The sequence below is a fragment of the Calonectris borealis genome, chromosome 2, assembly GCF_964195595.1.
Source record: "Calonectris borealis chromosome 2, bCalBor7.hap1.2, whole genome shotgun sequence".
In the NCBI taxonomy this organism is placed as follows: domain Eukaryota; kingdom Metazoa; phylum Chordata; class Aves; order Procellariiformes; family Procellariidae; genus Calonectris; species Calonectris borealis.
Genome location: NC_134313.1, coordinates 138,502,873 through 138,522,636, shown reverse-complemented (window position 1 = coordinate 138,522,636; position 19,764 = coordinate 138,502,873). Strand labels below are relative to the sequence as shown.

General features: G+C 37.7%; 1 protein-coding gene across 1 annotated transcript in view; it reads right to left on the bottom strand.

Moving 5' to 3' along the window:
• Nucleotides 1–737: 737 nt before the first annotated feature.
• Nucleotides 738–19,764, bottom strand: part of CRPPA (CDP-L-ribitol pyrophosphorylase A) — a 124,308-nt gene continuing 105,281 nt past the window's right edge. Inside the window, exon 10 of the mRNA XM_075143649.1 lies at nucleotides 738–2,964. Coding sequence (XP_074999750.1) covers nucleotides 2,860–2,964 — 105 coding nt within the window. The 3' untranslated portion in view covers nucleotides 738–2,859. The remainder of the gene's footprint in view (nucleotides 2,965–19,764) is intronic.

The following is a 19,764-nucleotide window of genomic DNA, read 5'->3' as shown; positions in this document are numbered from 1 at the left end:
GGGTTGGTTTCAATACACAAATCTAATTCACTGAACTTTGCAGTTATGAAAAGCATTTCTAGGGCCATATTCTGTATTCTCTTTTCTGATGAACACTACCCAAGGAATACTAATTAGAGTGCTCGAGGAGTAAGGTAAGCAAGGCTGGCAGAGTCTGAGCTTTTATTTACTCTGTGTTATCTCTGTCCAAATGTTCAAAGCAATATGGGTGGTGACTGATTCACTAGTTAAATTCAAAACAGCATGTGTGTACAAAAGGCTGCCAAGTTTCTCATGTATATTGCTATTTGTGAGAAGCTATGCACAGACAAAAAACAATCAACCAGTTTCTTCATTTCATTTTATATCTTTATTCCCATTGTAAGTATTAACAATCATCCAAAAGACCATTTAAATTTGGTTTGGACACACAATAGCATTAATCACAGTCCAGTTTCTTTTTTTTTTTTACTGCAGTTCTAGTATTTCGTGATCTGTTTTAGTTGTTCTGTTGTTGGTGTATTTGCTTCCAGCAAAATAGATTTTTCAGTGTTTGTAGATTATTTAAAAAGATTGTTAAGCATAAAAAAATCCATAATGCAATGATTAACAGTACATTAATAAATCTTATTATCTTCCATTTAAGATTAATACTAAGTATGTTTGATGACCTGAAACTTATTTTTTGTTGTGCACTGTCTGTTCTCTTTTCAAAATAAGTCCATAAACAACCATAAAATAATTTGTCATTACAGCTGTTCATTGCAGAAACATTTTTTATTGGATTTAAATCCTTTTAAGAGAATGAGGTAAGTAAAACAACCCTACACAGTAAAAGGTTCTATTTAAGCAAATGATAAGTTACACACAATCCAATGCTATGGGAGTATCACAATGTATAAATTAGAGTGGATGGAAAACATAAAGGATTTTCTAAATTCACTTGCTTATTATTATGTGGGTAAAACACATCATGGATTGTGTTTCAGTCTTCAAGCGAAGAAGAGTCACAAAATACAGCCAAAGAGACATCTTTCATCATGTCTTTTAAAAGCCTGTGAGACAAATTCCTTCATCAAATTCATTAATGTAAAAGCAAATTCAGAAAACTTATTTGTGAAAGCTGTCCTGTTAAATTATGAATACCAATAATAAATTCTTTAGTTCCTCATTTATTTGCATAGGAACAAGCATGAATATACATATGAATAAAATATGCCTATTGTATAGCCATACAGAGAGCTAATATGAATGTTTATGTTGTACGATGTCAGAAAAGGACAAATTATTAATCAAAGTAGAGAGGAGAGAGAAGCGAAGAAGAAAGCAGATGATGCACGAGAACTTTGTTAGTTATCTTAGGATGACTTCTGTGGAAGAGAATGTGTGCTTTGGATATAGAACAGTCAGCTAACAACTCTTTATTTATTGTGTAATGAAGTTTGGGATCAACGTCAGCTTCTAAAAGGGATTTAAAACAGAGATATAGATAGTCAGGTGAAGGGAAAGAGGAAGAGGAAGGGGACCGAGCCCGGATCATGCTATCCTAAGTTTTGTCTGAGCACCAGAGGGAGTGGAACATGGTGGGAGTAAGGGGAGGAATGCTGGTTTCAGAGGGAAACTTGCTGAACTGACAGTGCTCTCACTCAGGACAGACTGAATGAGGGGCTCACTGGACACTTGTGGTGGGGATACTTCTCTAAGACCTTATTCCAATCACAGCAGGTACGTAAGACATTAACCTACCCCCTTCACAACTTGCAGGAAAGCTGGAATTCCTGAGTCTGATGGATAGAGAGGGACAGGGTTTTCAGGGACTGCCCTCCTCTTGTATTGCTCTTAGTGGCTGCCTACCTGGAGATACTCAACATAGTAACCATTCACCATTTTACCTCCCTGTCCCAACTTTCCACACTTGAATATCAATGTAGCATATATTTGAACTCGTAACACTCAGTTCTCTTCACTGCTATTTAATACATACATATGCTAACCAGCAAGAGATGAAAATTGTATTCTTGTAGATGAGCTAACAGAACTTCCTATTTCTCCATTACTTACGGATTGGGTTGCAAAACATTCTTTTCAGTCTTAACTCTTCCTTTAAGCATGCATATGCATGTACATGCATATACGTACACACACGTGCAAACACAAAGAGTATGTGTAATACGGTACTCAGAGGAGCTATTGGAGCTACATCGAAATGATGGCACATGGCTACTGGAAGAAGTGGAGCGCTAAGGAGTGCTACAGCCAGAGCATGCCGCATCTGGAAAACTGGGGTTTAGCACCTCGTTGCCCCCATGCACATCTTTTTGTTTCAAGGTTACCTTCATTACATGGAGGACGGGGACCTGACCCTTCAAACACTTCCTGCAATGTGCATTTCTCTTGATGTCAGGAAGGCTACACTGTGTAATGAACTCCACATTCATTAACAGGTATAGCAGCAATTTTTAAATAATTTCATATAAAGAACAAAAGCTGTGCTTTAGAATTATTTTATCTTAAATCAAATTTCATTCATGCAGTCCTGGAGTACGATACACATGCATGGTTAAAGACAATCCTGCATGAAGACTGAATGCTTTGGTGTCCTCTGTGCACCTTTTTAAACAATCAGTACCTCACAAAAACGTTTCAGTATCATTCCTCACAGTATGTACCCAGTATATCTCAGAATGATTTGTATTTCATTTTACACTTCATACATAGTATCAGACTTGTATTTTAAGTATCAAAAATATATTGTTAAAATATCTTAATAGTAAATGTCATAAATCCAGAGTTTTCATCAAAGGGTAAAATGATTCAAGACCTTTGGTGAATGGATGATGAAAAAGAAACATTTCCAAAAGCTACACATGATTTATGGTCTTATGCTACCAACAGCTGCCCCATCAGCTCCGGGTTTCTGTCCTTTATTAATGCCATGATAAGAGCAGCAGCAGAATTTACTGTCTCTTGAAGCAGCAAATGGTCCTGCGGAAAAAAAAAAAAAAGAGCAGGGAAAACAATGTGTTAACAAAAGTGGAAAAAGTAAATATTTAAAATCAATTCAAATATGCAAAATTACATTATGATTGTTGCAAAAAAAAAAACATTTATTTGCACTTATTAGAAGAAGAACTTCTAAAACTTGTATTTTAAGGAAACACAATTTCATAGTAATATCCATTTTCCAATCTCCACGATGATTTAAAAAGCAAAATTATTTTTTAAAAAGGAATATATTTTAACTGCTAGAATTAATGCCATCTATCCAGAGACGACCAAAACAGAAGCTTGATTCTGTCACTTGCTTTCTAACTGATTTTTAAAATCTAAAAGGTAGTCAAAATTTTGTGTTTGAAAACATTGGAACAAAATTGAGGATTTAACTGAGTAGCATAGTTAAAGACCTATAAGTTTAAGCACCTACTGAATCCCATCTGTAGTCTACAAACTACTTAAACTCACAAAGACATTTAAGCACTGGGACTTCAGTAGTTTAGGCTGCTCTTTGTATCAAATAACTTTAAAAAGTAGTCTGGTTTTGATAGGCAAGTATAGAGACCAACACAGGAAGAAGTAATAAAATGAGACTTTGATTCAGTGCTTCTAACTGAGCACTCCAGCTCACATTTGAAAGAGTCTAATTGCCATGTTTTCTTAATTGTATTGACTATAAAAGGTTGGCCTCGTGCTACCAGTAACATTTTCATTTGCGCACTGGGAAAATATCAATAGGTGTAGCCAGGCACAGACACTTCCCTGGAGAGAGAAACAGGAGGGAACAATTTCTGTGAAGCAACAGAGAAAAAGAAAGGTCTACGAAACTCCAGGGAGAATCTAGAAGAGTTTCAAATACAGAAGGGGAGCTACAAAGAGAAAGCAAGAGCTGTTCTCCACATCCACAATGGATAAAACTGGAAGCAATAGGCTTAAGGGAACTTAAACGGGGATATAAGAAGTCAGGAAAGTGTTTTAACAGCAAGGACTGGTGTTCAATGGAACAGATTATTGGACAGATCAAGGAAACTCCATCATTAGGGTTCTGTAACATGAGACCCGCACACATGTAAAATGGGATGCAGGTACAGCTTCCTGCCTGGGGCAGGCAGATGGAGCCGTTTGATTCTATAGCTTTTCACCACTACTTTTCTAAGATGCTGCATCAAGGAATAACTTGTAGATGACATGTTTAAGACACTTGGATTAATGGAGAAAGAGGAAATGGTTTCAACAACTTATACAAAAACATAATGTTAATCACTGCTTTTTAAGGAATAAGGCTACTGCTGAGGGGACCCACCTGTTCAACTAGTACCAAGGGGAGCTGGAGACTAAGAAGTTGGGGTTGAAGGAAAAATTGATAGGGGAAAAATATCCCTGGAACACTCTAAAATATGTAGCATTATATTTTGTAACGCTCTTAGTAACTTTTTGCTTTATGTAAATGACAGGAAAAATGCTGGAGAGGTAAATGGATAGAATTAGAAATAGCCAGTTTATATGTGATTTTTTTATCATTCCTGGAAAAATGATATTTGCATGTGACTAGATTTTTATCCTAAAAATGATCAAGTAAGACAGTTACAAGATGTAAACCCCCAAAAGATTACACTCCTCACAAATTCATGTTATATATTCTAATATGCAGTAAAATTATTTACTAGTGGTCTAAAACATTGTCTTAGAGTAAAAATGTTCACCACAGCTGTGTCTTGCTGTTCACTGAGTGACACCTCCCGTTCAGTTAAGCGAGGAGTGCAGCAGTGTACTCAGGCCCTGCTCCTCCAGGTCCTTTTGTCATGGGCCGAGGGTGCAAAGAGGAACTCGGAATCCACTGCTCCGATTTGGTAGGGGTTTCACTCCCTCATTTCCCATGGGTATAAATTGCTGTATAATGTTCCAGGAGAGCGGAAGTCACGTGCATACACCCACCCAGGCGGCAAAGACTGCAGTCGCTTTCAAGCTCTAGCAACACATTTCTTGATATTCAGCAGTGCCAATCTCTTTGCGCCCCTCATCGCTTTTTGTTCAGTTTGTCTCGAGAAGCACTTCACAATTACAGACACTGTTTTCCAAGTGGGCTTCCAGCCATATCTGAAGTTGGCTGGAGGTGTGTATTTTTTTTGTCCCATTTCACAAAAAAGAAAAAAAATACACCTGGCCAGGAATGCTCTTAATGTTTCTCCTAATAAATCTTTCCACATCCTCTGTTGGTTACTGGATTCAGTACACATTCCTTTGCAGTAATAAATTATTTAAGTTTTTGAACATAAAAGGAAGCAAGAGAAAGAAATTTAACTTTCACAGGAGAGATTGAAAGTGATACCATAAGATTCCTTTAGACTGAAAAAAAGCTTTTTCTAAAGCTAAACCTAAGGCTTTAGTGCTAATTTCCATGTTCTGAAGGAAAGACATGCAAAAATCATGAGTAGTATTTGTAACACAGGCAATGCGGCACAGTAATGTGTACAGAAACCTGCATGCAGAAGTGGTCTCTAAACCACACCGAAATCGACTGGTGAACTGCAATTTGTTCAAAAAGAGAAACACAAAAAGTAAGCAGCGCAAACTAAAATGCACTTGCAAGCTTTACAATTACCTCACTTCTAATAATCTGATTATTAATGCTATTATTATAACTATTCAGGAAACCTGCTGGTTCCTGTCTGTCTTAGAATCAATCAGTACAATGGCAGGAACAATGAACTGTCAGACAGGATTGGCCCCTGTGCAGGATTGGTCCCTGTAAGTCTGTTTTTTGGAAATAACCAGAAGTGTATTCTTTAAGTGAATATCCATTATCTTATTTAAGATAATAAATGTAATAGAAATTCTTAATTTTATACAGTTACAGTTGATGGCTAAATGACCTTGTGAAGCATGTACTGAAGCTTTTAACAGGGCAATCCTTTAAAGTATTTATCATAGGGGTTACTAATTTTTAAATTTATGCTGTTGCTCCTTCCCGGTAATGCTGTCCCAGTCTGATCTCAGGGTCACCTATTCATTGAACAGTCTCCAGCACCTGGGCCTACGAGCCGGTCTCTGAGTGCAGGAGAAATCAGTGCCGCAAAGGTCAAGTACGTGCCGATTTTACTTGCTTTATTCTCACAGCCACAGTCTTACTGGAAAAAGGTAGTAAATAATGCAAAAAACATGGATTCTTCCAGGAATTTCAAAATCATTGTATATCCTGTATCTTTCTGAGAATCAAAACTCACTCTTATGCTAGGAATCATTATTGTAGTATCCGATGGCCACAGCCTGTGCATAATCTATAACTTTTGTTGATCATTTCCAGTCCTTATTATCAAGAAAAAGAGAACAGAAAAAGAAATTTTAGCAACTGAAAAAACCCCACATTGTTCAAAGTGTAGGCATAACGCTGACTGACACAATAGTTAAGTTATATCTTAAGTGTTCTTTCCTCTCCTCTGAATCCTGCCGGGAATTTATTTCGTTTTAGGCCACTACTGTGCACGTAAGCGGGTGTTTTCAACACGCCACAATGATACTTAGCTTTTTCCTAATAGTTATAGGTAATTTGGATGCCAGCAGTGTTTATGAAGAATACTGAAAAGAATTTACATGACAGAATTCAACATCAACTCAGGAAAGAAAAAGAATCTTGTGGGTCTTTATTAATTTAAAGTTAAACAAATAAGTGAACGCTTCAAGTCCCCCGGCTATACCCTTAAAACACCCATGTTTCTGACACTGCAATGTTATTTCTGGCAACAGTGCTGATTACAGCTGATAGTGCCTACAGGGAGGCTTCAATAAGGGTGCCAGGACAAATTTAATCTACCACACCTAACTCCATTGCACATACAGGCCTCCGATCCTCTTTTATATTCAATGGCATAGCACTAAATCTTTCAAAAATCTCATTATTAGTTGCAGGAAGTCAAATAATCAAGCAGAACCAGGTCTTCACATGTCTAATTGCCTGACGTGTTTGCGTATATTGTAACCACGATAAAAAACAGGATGTAAGAACAGAACGATCAATACAAATCCTCATGTAGCCCACAAGAGCTCTCGCACGTTATTGCCCACCCACTGCTCAGCGTTGCAAATTCCAAGCAGAGAACATACTTCAGCACGCTAGTCAGCGAGTGCACATCCGTGCACGCGCTGGATGGATCAAACACAAATAGTTCTTTCCCTCATCAACGAAACCCTTAAAAAAGACCGTGACCTTTAAATAAGACTCGGAGGCAGTAACGACTTTAATGGATTAATGCCTGAAGTTCCACATGATCAACTGGTGTGCCATGATCTCCTCTAAACCATTGTGATGTTCACTGTCTATTAATTTCATCCAGTTGACTTAAATGAGTCTCTTGTAAAAAAGAAAAACCAAAAACCCCTAACATTTCTTGGCCATTAATAAATAGAAATTTTTATTGTTTGAACAGATGATTAACTACATTTATAAGCTAAAAACAAAACTTTTACCACTTTATATTTATGTACTTTGGAAAAGAAAGTACTCAGAAACACTGCCAACCTTATAAACCATAAATCCACATAACAGCACTTTGATTCCAAAATAAAATATCCACTTTGTCTGTTATTAAATAGTAAAAATATTCCAACATAACCGTATTGTGTGATGGTTGTAACTCATACTCAGAATTTATTTGATGTAGAGTTACTGACTGTAGGGGTTTTCTGGTCTGCAGAGTAAGACTGGGAATAGATACAGGGACAGAGTTAAAGTTGTGTTTGGAATATGCAATCTGATATTTTACAAATGTGCATTTATTTAAGAAACTGTGAGGATATCTGAATATTTACTGACATTCCCCTAACGATTCATTTCCTTGCTTCAATCGGTTTAGGATTTTTTGTTTGTTCCCCAGCTGGAACTTCACATACATGCATTTCAATTTACATATGTACTAGTTCAGTTTAAGCATAACTTGAAAAACACATACTACGCTTTTTAGCTAAAAAAAAATTTTAAAATGCCTCTGCAGGTACTACCTCTGCCTTTTACTGCATCCCTCCAAAAGAATAAAACAGCTGTGTTCCATTATTCGCACTCTGTTTTGCTGTAATATTATTTGACTTTCCATTTAATACAGTTTTTATAAATGAATAGAACTGTAATGTTAGCCCAGATTATATATTACATTTCCCAGATGGGAAACCTGAAAACATGATTTAAAGATGCTGCTAAACTTAGGGAACATCAATATTAATATGGTTACGTTTGTACCAGGAACGGAAAGAGGGCCAGGGCATGCGCTGGCATGCCCCTGCCCTTGCTGTTCCATTGTAAGCCCGCTCCCTGGCACAGTTTTGGCTCCTGCCAGCTAACACGTTCCCAGACAATGGCTGGGCATGGTTCAGGGGACAGTGCAGGCCAGGGACTGCTCCCAAGGGAGAGTCTGAATGAGGCCACCCTCTTTTGGGAAAACGAGAACTTAGCCATATGGTCGTGAGGCATGCTGTGCCTTTTAGCCCTAGGACAGGAGGACCATCCCTGGCTTGTTCTACTTACCAGTATAGATGTAGCCTAAGTATCGCTGGGAAGTGATAGTTGTGCCTTTCTTTCCCTACCCAAATGCATCAAGAATACATAGAACAACGATCAAATAATCCCCCCCAGAATGAGGCACGAATCCCATGTAGCTACCACATAAACACAATCATTTAAAAAAAGATTAACTGCTCTATGGACGCCTTTCCCACCAAAACAGACAAGGAGAGAGGGACGAACCACACCGCAAGACAGCACTTGTGCTGTACTGCACATTCCTGCCACCTTACGGAAAAAGGCTGGAGCCAGCAGAAGGACCGCGAGATGGAGCGTGCCCACTGCTCCCGTTTGCAGGGTGGGCTTGGGTGCACACCAGGGCACACCACAAGGCATGAGTGGAAGAGAGAAGGGCTGAAATAGTCTGTGTTCAGGCAAGCATCTTGCAAAAGACCTCGTTGGCAGTACCAGAGGAGCTGCTGTTAATTTAAAACTCCACGGGATGCTGCAATTTATACTAAGGGTATACCAGGTGCCTCCAAAACTCACCTGATGTCACATACTGACAGTTTTATTTGCACTCAGAGAAACTGAGTAGAGAATCTAGCCTCAAAAACCTCAATACTTGAAATTTTCTTCTTCAATTAATATTTTTCATTTAAAAAGATGATCTGAAGAGGGAGTGAGGTTCTTCCACTACTAGAAATCAATCATATAACATGGTTTGGTGTTTAATCTCACCAGGAGGAATTCTCTGGTAGATTCATGAAGAAGCATTTTTTCCTATTCAAGATATGTAGTGGCATGCATCTACATATTAAAGCAACCTCCATTTCTGTAACAGTACAAATTAATCTGAAGTCTCCTTTCTTTTTAAAATGCTTCCACATCACATTTTTGAATCCATGTGTCAGAGGATCTATTGATAAGTGACATCTCATACATAATATCAATGCAGCAATTTACCTCAATAAGAAGATAGCTATGCAGATCATTCTAAAAGATAAGAAAACTATTTCTCTGAATATTTTTAGGTTTCCTTTCAAGTAATACAGAAATAATTAAGGTAGCATTTGAGTTCAGGTAGGTGGCTGGTTCAAAATTACTCCAGCAGGTTCACAATTAAACTTCTGTATACACAGCCTTGCTTCCTTTCTGAACTAAGAAAACGCAATCAATTCTTCATTAGTGGATACTCCTCAAAATAGAAATAATTTAAAAATCTAGATACTCGGGATGCAGTGAGGATTGAGAAAAGAGATGAGTGGCACTGGAAAAACCAAATTGTCACTGAGCTAATGGTGCCTAGCAGACTTCTTAGTTAATGAGCTCTGACAGATCTGAGTTAATTACCTGCAGTTAAACGGTTATACATCCATGCTACAGTCAACCCAAACTCTGATAATTTGTGCATAAATATGTGACACTGTACTGTATCTCTCTCTCCTGTACCATTGCTCAACCATGCCTCTTATAGCTTGTCATAAGAAAATGGAGAGCCATCAACATTTAAAATGACTGTGTGGATACACTGAGGACAGACAAGTATTTCAAATCTCCTGGAGTCTGTAAGGATTATGTCCCTAATGCTATTGCGTGTATCTTTTCACCTAAGTTTCACAGATTTTAAACTGAAGGTAAACATTGCTTTTTTGTTAAAAAACTCCCAACAAAACAGCACAAACAAACAAGAACCCAAACAGGATTAATTCCTTTCTCTAGTAAGAACGGAATAGACAGAATTCCCCTAAATCAGCAGTTTTAAGACAGCTCCATTATCTACATGTTCTACAACATGTAGGTGACCAGGGTTCAGCTCCCTTCTTTGTGTGAGGCGGTTAATCCACCCTCCAGCTCACACTTTTTTTTGGATTGGGGTCAAAATTCCTGTGGAGGAATACCCATTCTACGTACAGTCACTGTATCACAACAGAAGGATGACATGACTCCAGCCTAGACACTAGTCCAGACACCTGGGGAGCAAGTGAAAGCTCTGTTATAACTTTTACTGCAAAAGTTTGCTCTTTTGATGTAAAACAGACGAACGGTGTTTGGAACAGACATGAGCTCAGTGCTGTCACCTGCAGACCTAGGCTTTTTATTTCCTTGTTCTTGTCCTCTCCAAGTCTTTTTTTTTTCCCTGTAAGAAAAATTGTTAGCGTGATCATACTGAATAATCAATAAAATACTCCTGAACTAAAAAATTGTCTGAAGAGTTTGTCATAAAGAGCATTTTCAGTGCATTCAGTCATTGCAGCTTAAGCAAGAGTTTTCATTCGGCGCCTACCACTATCTGATCTAAGCTCTTGGCAAGAGTGAGTATGCCCGTAGTGATAGCACAACCGTCTGTCAGCCATTTTTCCCTCTAAGTTCTTTAAAAAGCTACCTAATGCTTGAGCTAGCAGCCAATTCTGCCACCTGTATGGGACCGGTACAAAAGTACTGGCAGAAATAAGCCATTTAACAGATGTGGTTGTCTGCAAAACTATATTATGTGTTTGAGGTTTCTTAGAGGTGGTCTCTTAATACAGTATGTTACCAAATAAGACTATAATATGAAATGTATTCATGTTAATATATGTTACTGTGCTACCTACAGGCCCTATGAGGTGTCACTCTGGTAACCTTGTAAAACACACCATATGGGTTTTTAGGGGGAAGGAAAAACTGTTTCTTACTTTCGGTATAGGAAAAGTGAAATGCTCCTGAGGCACAGGAAACTTGCTTTCTCCTCTGACAACCAGCACTGCAAGCTGCTGAAAATCTAAGATACGGCTGAAGTCGAGTGAAGCTGTGGCAAGTCTTTCCTTCGGTTTCAGAAAGCTTTGGATCAATCTGATAGCACTAACAAATTCAAGTGGGAGCGGGATTTAAGCCTTCCACGCAGCAGCAGCAGCATATAATAGCGTTTCCCTCGGTGTGTATGTGCGGTGGATCCTCTGCTGCCTGTTCCACTGTGAGAGTCTATAAATACTTTGATGGGCGGTGTTAAGTTTTGCAGGCGGCCAGGAATACATAGCAGACCCACCACACACACACACACAGAGGAAAAACGGGTTGAGTAGTGCTGGCCTCCTGCAAAACATAACACCCCAGTCATGCAAATCATTTACAGATTGTTGCAGTACACCAGGCACCAAGCGAAGACAGAGCAGCTACGGATCACGTAGGAATGCGTTTGACACGTGGGGCTAGTAGCAGAGCAAAAGCGGTTCAGCACAGCTGAGCGGGTTTTCTCCCATTCTAAGCTGAGAAATACAGCACTTTCAAGCTCAGTTTCACTCGATGGCGAGTGGTTTAGCCCTAGTCAGCAGTAAGTAGGAAGGCAAAAAATGTGTACGTAGAAAAGACAAGAGAGAAATGGTGGGGGAACAAGCTAGAAGAAAGGGGAAAAGAAGAAATGACAGAGGTAGAAGATTAAGTACACAACTATCTCAATCCTTAAAATATAAAAAGACCTGCCCTTGCTAAAGATCAGGAGAGATTACTATCAAGGCCAGAGGCTCTATCTGATAGGCAAACTGTGTCATATACTGCAGGTAAAAAAAAAAAATCTTCAAAGAACTGAGTAGGACGTTTCTACCCAGTGAGATCTGAGGTCACCAGTGTAATCGTAAAATTATAAGTAGGTAAGTAGCACAAATCTAAATGTTTCTCTTTAGTTTTAGAGCACTCTGACATCGTTACTTATGATCTGACAAAACTATCTAACGGGGACAGAGAAAACAATACAGCACTTCTTCATATAAACTTCTAGCAAGAGCAAAAAAAGTACATATTTTATGGTAAATTTAACACAGTATATTTCGATATTACAGGTTTTTCCTTCCCGTCCCATATTATACTGACAATATAGATTGGTTGTTGCACTTTTCAAGAAAAAAATGAACACAGTAGTTTGCAAACATCTGAGTTGTTAATATGCAGTACACGACATGAAACGCTTTAGCTATCACAGGTCAAAGAATTTTGCATACAAATGTACAGGAGCGGTTCCACATAATCTGTGACATATAATTTGTGATTGTGATTACCAGTGCTATACAGAAAGACTGGGCAACTTTTAATTAGCGACTGTAATAAAATGGGAAGGTCTTTGGAAAGAATGAGTGATGCATTTGAATCTCCTGGGGATGCTGAAAATCAGTGCAGAGGAAACGTGAGCATTTTTTTCCACTCTCTCAGTCTATACTGAGGCACACTATTCTCCGCTCTTCTAGGTGATAACTTCATATGGAATATTATGCATAACTGACATCCAGCCCCCTAAAATAACAAGGGGCATGCTTGCATCCATTTCAATATAAGTGTTCTGTTCAATCATTAAAACCTTCATTATACAAATCCTACAGACTGTGAATAATCTGAAATACAAGCACACGGCTGCAGTAACTAATTGATTGGAAACATTCCTCTTGATTACAGACAATTTATTTGAGATGGTTCAGAGGAAAAACTGTATAGCCTACTAAAAAACAAAATTAAAACTTCTCCTTTGGGGAAAGAAATAAACAAAAAACAAGAGATTCTGAGGGGCAAAGTATGTGTACACATGTGCTGGGCTATTGTTCACATCCCAGCCTTGTGGCTTCCAAACTTTTAGGATGATAATATCAGTTCAGTGGGGTAAAGGCCACATTCCAATCTTGGTTACAGAAATACAAACCAAAGTAACTACAGTATTATAAGCCCAGTTACTTTGCAGTTGCAGAGACTGAAATTCAACTTTAAACTCTCTATTTTGCTACAGAAGACCTAATACATAACTGTTTTTAAACTGCTCTCTCAAAATTTCAGAAGCAGCTTTAAAGTAACTCAAATGCCAGTGTTTTGGGCAGTGAGACACAGTGAGAGGGAGTGGCTGTCCAGAAGCTCATTGTTAAGCATTTGATATCACAGATTTCCCTAATTTGATACTCTTAATTGAATCTAGCTAGTTGCTTGCAAGTGGCTCTCGAGTTGCATCATCTCATCATTCTGTGAGGAGGGACTGATGGCAGAATACATCACAAAAACATCATGTTTAAGTTACACACTGAAATTTGAAAACACCCTTGAATCACACCTTAACATTAAAAATTGAATTTCCATCCTACATCTTTCATCTCATCACTCAAATGCTACTTCTTTGACCACATTTGTGTGATGTTTAGGCATAGTTTATGTTCCATCTCTGACTTCTTTTGCTGTCTACAGCCTACTGGAAGGCAAAAAAATAAATTCCTTACAATTCAAGACTTTTATGTAAGGCCAAGCTAGTCTACTTCCCCCCCCCCAAAAAAAAATAGCAGACTGATGAAGAAGTGTCCAGAAATGAGACCAAAAGTTACAAAGACATGAGGTGACATCTCTCCTTGGAGAGTAAGAGGAGAGGAGTCAGCAGGGGAAAAACAAGTTACAACACAAGTTATTAATAAAGATTCATTCCCTTTGTCTCTCACACCAATATGACGTTTTAATACATTAATTTTGCGGTAATTCTGATTGTTCTCAACATCCCTTTGCACAGAACACGGACTTGTCCCCTGCTCCAAAGCAGTCTTCACGCAGTCAATGTAATAAGCAGGAAAGTAACTTGCATTTCTTGCAAGCATGAATAATTCTACAAGCAAAGGAGTTCTAAACACACTCAAGTACACTGAAATACACTCAAAACTGCTGTGAATGGAGAAAGTGTATTTGCCTCTATCTATGGTTTTGTTTCAGGTATGTTGTCTACACAACGTTTGCCTACACACTTAAGACTGGACACTTTATCTGAGCAGCATCCCAGGACATGAACTGAATGAAACCCTATCCAGTATGCACAAGGAAATAATCACCATTTCTAAAAATGTTGATCCAAACTCTCAATTTCTCTATTCTCTATTTCTTTGTGCTCCTCAGTTCATAGCCTAAAGCCAGTGCAAACAGAGCACTTGCCCATGTTAAAGTTTTCAGCTAAGAAATGAAGGGAGCATATAAATTTTGAATAATTAATCCTAGAGGAAAGATGGTCCTTGAAGTCTGGTGTGAGCAGAGGCGCTGGGTTCAGAAAGCAGCAGCAAACGGCCCGTGTCCAATCCAACAGATGGGGCGGAGAAGAATCATAAAAACTCCCCCGGAATCCACTGTGGCAAAGCGCTCTCTTTTCCCCCAGTGGCTGAGAGGAATGGCGAGCACCGGACACACCGTACCTTTCCATGGAAGGTGTGGACAGTAGTAACGGATGGACAGGGCTGAGGGGTATAATGCAATTTTTAAAGAGACAGTAGAAATATCCTCAAGCCAGCTAACTTGCTAGCAGTATGACGGAACAGCACAAAATGTCAACATGGACTAATCACACGTGCGCTTACTCACTTTCTCAGCCCCTAGGTAGCTCATGCTGTGATGGCTGTTCTGAGTCTGGGTCCCCACCTGATCGTTCCTCCGTAGCTTGAATCACATGGAGGAATCTCTCCTGCCACTAGCTACTGAGTCAACTATCACATAGCTGGGGGGCAAATAGACAGTTTCCAAAAAAACCCTTCGAGTATAAGCCCAATAATAGGAAGGCAGAAGAGGGCCCATAACTTGCCTTGTAGCTAAAACGCAGCAAACAGATAAAGCAGTTTTAGTACCATTCCTCAGGGTTCACCAGTAAATCCTTATCCTTAAACTCAAAATGTATAATCCTTACAATTGTAAGGGGACAGATGTGCTTGCTTGTAGATTCTAGTTTTCTTTTAGGCTATGAGAGTCCAGCTACACCACAAAGATAGAGCTCACAGATGTTCTCTTACATAAAAATCAGGGTTTGCCAAGACAGGCTTCTCTTTCTGCCAGCTAGTATCAGCCCAAGCCATGTAACACAATAGCCTGTCTATATACAAACAAAGGCACTCAAAATGAAAATATATCCAAGTGATAAATAACAAAAAAAAAATTGTCTTGTGCTTTTAGAAAAATGGCTATTTTAAAACTTTAAAAAGAAACAGAAAGAAATAGAATAAAAAGAATAAAGACATAAAGGAATGAGTCTTAATTTAGCAGATAGATTAATTGTACTCCATAATCAAGATGTTTTATTTAAAATATAAACAGATGAAATATTTTGTTAGCTATGAAACATCTATTTTTATGAGATTAGCATTCAATGTTAAGCTTATTCTTCAGGTATGTTGTCTCTTGAGTTGCATAACAGAAGAGTCTATGTTTTACAGCCTTTAACACTTTCAATTAAATTGTTACCAAAGTTTCCTTTCAAAACATCCTAAAACCATCTTGTGCCTACTTGCAACTTCAAGTATGTCTGCGACTGTCTGCAAAGATAAGTTAGGTTCTCCCTAGTATCTTCTCATAATAGGCATTTGATTAAGAAACTATTTATGACAGTTTCCAAGGGCATGACTAAACACGATGTGTAAGAGTTTACCACATCACTTACTCCTCACTTTAAAATTTGGATCATCCGAAGCTAATTGAAATCAATGGGCTGAGAACAAGTGACCAGTGCTATTTTCACAGTGATGGGCACTAAGCTTTTTCATAAGAAAGGGGATTGCCATTCTTCCAAGACAGGAAGGTAAAAGAGGCGATATCAGTGTCTTGTAGACTGCCTGCATGTGGAGTGTTTTTGTTTTTCAGCTTTCCCTATAAAAGATGAATATTCAGCTAAATATTACTGTCACCAATATTTAGAAGTGATGCAAGAATCATGATATTGGATATTAAGTAAATACCTGTGTAATGCACTTGCAGGATCTCTCAAGTATTTTAACACGTCAATTGGTAATAATATTTAAAATAAACTCAAGAATAATTTAGAGGGCTTAACAAAATTGTTGGATTATTTTCTGAATAGAACTGTCAAAAATGAAAGCAAGCAGAACACTAAGTAGTTTTCAATCTGATAGTAATTTTGACAGCAGTTAATCATTACAGATCTGGAACATAAGACTACAGAGGAATTTTAAATCGATTTTTAAAAGTCATTACTTTTTTGTAAAAACTGTATTTTAAATAACAACATTTATGTTTAAGGGAAACATAGTAGCTTAATTTTGTTGGGTTCTGGTCTTGATATCCACAGCTACCGAGGAAATAACTCCCACGAAATGGTACAGTTACTCAAGTGAGAACACTGGATGGCACAGATATGAATCTGAGCACCCACTGTGTGAGCCCAGCTATTGCAGCCTGTAGAGCTGTTATGTCATATATTTGTTTTGGTTAAAAAGAAAAGGAATGTAGCTCTGTTTAAGCCTCATCCAGAATTAAAAACTAGCGTAGCTGCTCAAATTAGTTAGGTGTTAGTTAAGAATGAATCTCCTGGTGCTTCAACTAGAAAGCACAACTTTTACTCTTTCTCCGACTTTTACTCACTGTTTTTTTCCTTCCAGCTTCAGTATTTGCTTCCAAGTTCACAGCTGCATTTAGAACTGCATGTATCTTTTTACATGGGCAGTGATTTCACATTGTTCATCTCCTCAGCCTGTATTGATTAGATGAATGTGTGGTTTGGCTTTTTATGGACATGTTTTAAAAGTTTCCTCTGGACAAAAGAAGTAATCTCAAACTCCATTTCCACTAATTCCTCTCTTGACACAGTATCTCTTTTGTCTTCACAAACTGTATTCCCTTGTGCCTGCTTTTCATCTCAGCTTTTACCCTGCATGCTCTACTTCCATAAATCTGCTGTCTATTCAGTAAGCAGAAGTATGTCTGCAGCACTATGTACGTGCCATAACCTCGTCTCTTAACGCTCCTAGTTGTCCTCAGTCACAATGCCTCCCTCACATTAACTACTGAGATTAACTTTCTATTATTTTCTTGAAGCTTGCCCATTAGGAACTTTTGCATTAACTTTTGCTGCTGAATACCCTTTTATATGCACAAAGTGAGATTCCATTCTCCCAGTCAAACAAATCTACCAAGAGGTAGATTCCCTTCCAGGTCCATTGAGAAAACACAGGCTGTCTTGTTCCTGAGACTTTCTAAGGACTTGCTCCAGTCCAAAGATGGGACTTAAAAATCCTCATTCTCTCAGTTGCTGCTTTCAGATTATTTCCCACTGGTCTCCACATATCCTTTCCTTTAACCAGATCTGACACTAGCAGAAAGGATTTCCTGAATTGTTTAGCCTAATCTTCATCTGAAAAAAATATTCTTGTCTTCATGCATCAGTTCTTTTACTCTTCTTATAACATTGATGTTGCAGCACATATTTTTACATAAACTGTATAGCATAATAGACACATGTATAAGAAAAAAAACTTCCTGTCTTCCATTCCCCTTAAATTTTTGAAATATTTTTCAAATCTTTGTTCTCCTTACCAATATCTTGGACAATATAAGCAACTAGTTCAGTTTTTCCCAAGAATCCAAAACCTACACTTTCAAGACATAGACTCCTTAGGTCCAAACCCACTAGTGAAATCTTTCATAGTGGTAATGCATATACAACATACCAAGAGTATTATTCTGACTGATACTAGAATATCTGACTTATTTTTCAATTTTTTTGAAATGTTTTCAATATAATTTATAGGATTCTATTAGTAGGATGGAAATTTGAACTGTCAGTTTTAATTTTTTTATGACCAATCTCAAAGCCTTAGGAATATACACTAGAATTAATTTGTTCAAACAAACTCCAAAGAAAATATGTGGTTGTATAAGAAGATAATAAGTATCAGTTAGAGGCATTATTAATTATTTTGCAATGACATTTAAAATGATTAATCAGGAAGTTTTTTCTCTCCAAAATTCAACCCAAATATCAGAAAGAACATATTTTAAAATGCAGAGCTATTTTTAAAATGCAGACCTATTTATAGAATAAAATGTAATTAAGCCAAAATCATCATCCCCAAAACACTTCTAGATTCACTCCATGTCATGAGGATGCATTTCGGGAAGCTTCCTTGTTTCTGCAGCTATCATCATATTGAGTAAATATATGTGGCAACCAAATTCATATTCTGCAGTCAGTAAATACCAGGAGCTCTAAAGTCAAATCAGTCAGTAGAAGCAATCCTTTAATGTGCTTAACTGATAATGTTCTGAGAAAGCTGCCATGGACCCTACAATTTTCTAAGTCCTAGAGTTGGCCACTGTGATGTTTCTTTCTGCTGTGACTTTAGTATGTGTTTAAAGGAACCAATATTGTATTTACACAATAGATAATACATAAACTGTAATAAGTTATGACAGGCATTGTATTTCAAGACAATTATAATTTGCCTCTAGTAGCTTTATAAGGCATGAGACTAAATACCTATTGAGTTTTACCACCCAAGAAGTACTGTTTTGGACTGGAATGCCTGGATTATATTACTGATATAAAATAGAAAATAAACTTCAAAATAAGGAAAACAGGCTACATATTTATTTGTGAATGATCTCATTGCACACCAGCTCCAGAACATTAATTTTATCCAAGAACCCTGAAGCTATTTGTAATAGCAATTGCTATCAGTTCATTTTCAATTTCTTAACCTGTTAGGCAAAGAAAAACATAGTTCAGATGAAAAGAACTAGAAAAGATTCTCATAAACAGCCGTACAAAGCAGAAGTACTGCATGATTCTGAGATTCTGCCAGCACCTACAGTTTATAGATCATGCACTAATATGATCTGATTTGTTAACTCAGAATCTGAAATTAATATTTTAAAAAAGTTCAAATTTACAGAACAGTGCTAATTCATAACCAAAGGGTCAAAATCCAAGAAGCATATTCACATGCATTCATTGAAACAACAGTCCATGAATCCTTGTATCTAAGTAAGACTTTACAAGGTAATTCAACTGCTATGTAATTTGCAATTGCAATTAAGGTTTGTTACTTGTGAAATCTTCTAAAGTTTATTTTGGAATCAGTTCCTTCTCTTGCAAGAGCTGTAAAAACATAAAAAGCATCACAAGTCACCAAAATAGATTATTTAGTTACTGCCCAGGTTGTCAGTCCAACCTTATGTAGAGACACACATCCAAGATTCTATATCAATAGAACATCAAGACTTTTGGATGAAACAAAGTACCCGCAAAGACTGTTGGTAATAAACTCAATCAGCCTTACAGTAGGTAGATATATACTCTCTGAAGTCACACATACGAAGGTTGCAGTCATGTACTTCAGGTGCAGTAACTGAGGGTTACTGTCAATGCTTTTGACAAGTGCATTGCAAGGCTCTGACAGCATCCCATAAACATCAGCTTTCTTGGAAAAGTATAAATATTTCTAATATGAATTGCTCATTTGTCACAAACATGTCCATACCATACTTAAGCTAGGATTCTAAATCTCTTATTGGCTTTATTTAAGACACAAAGCACT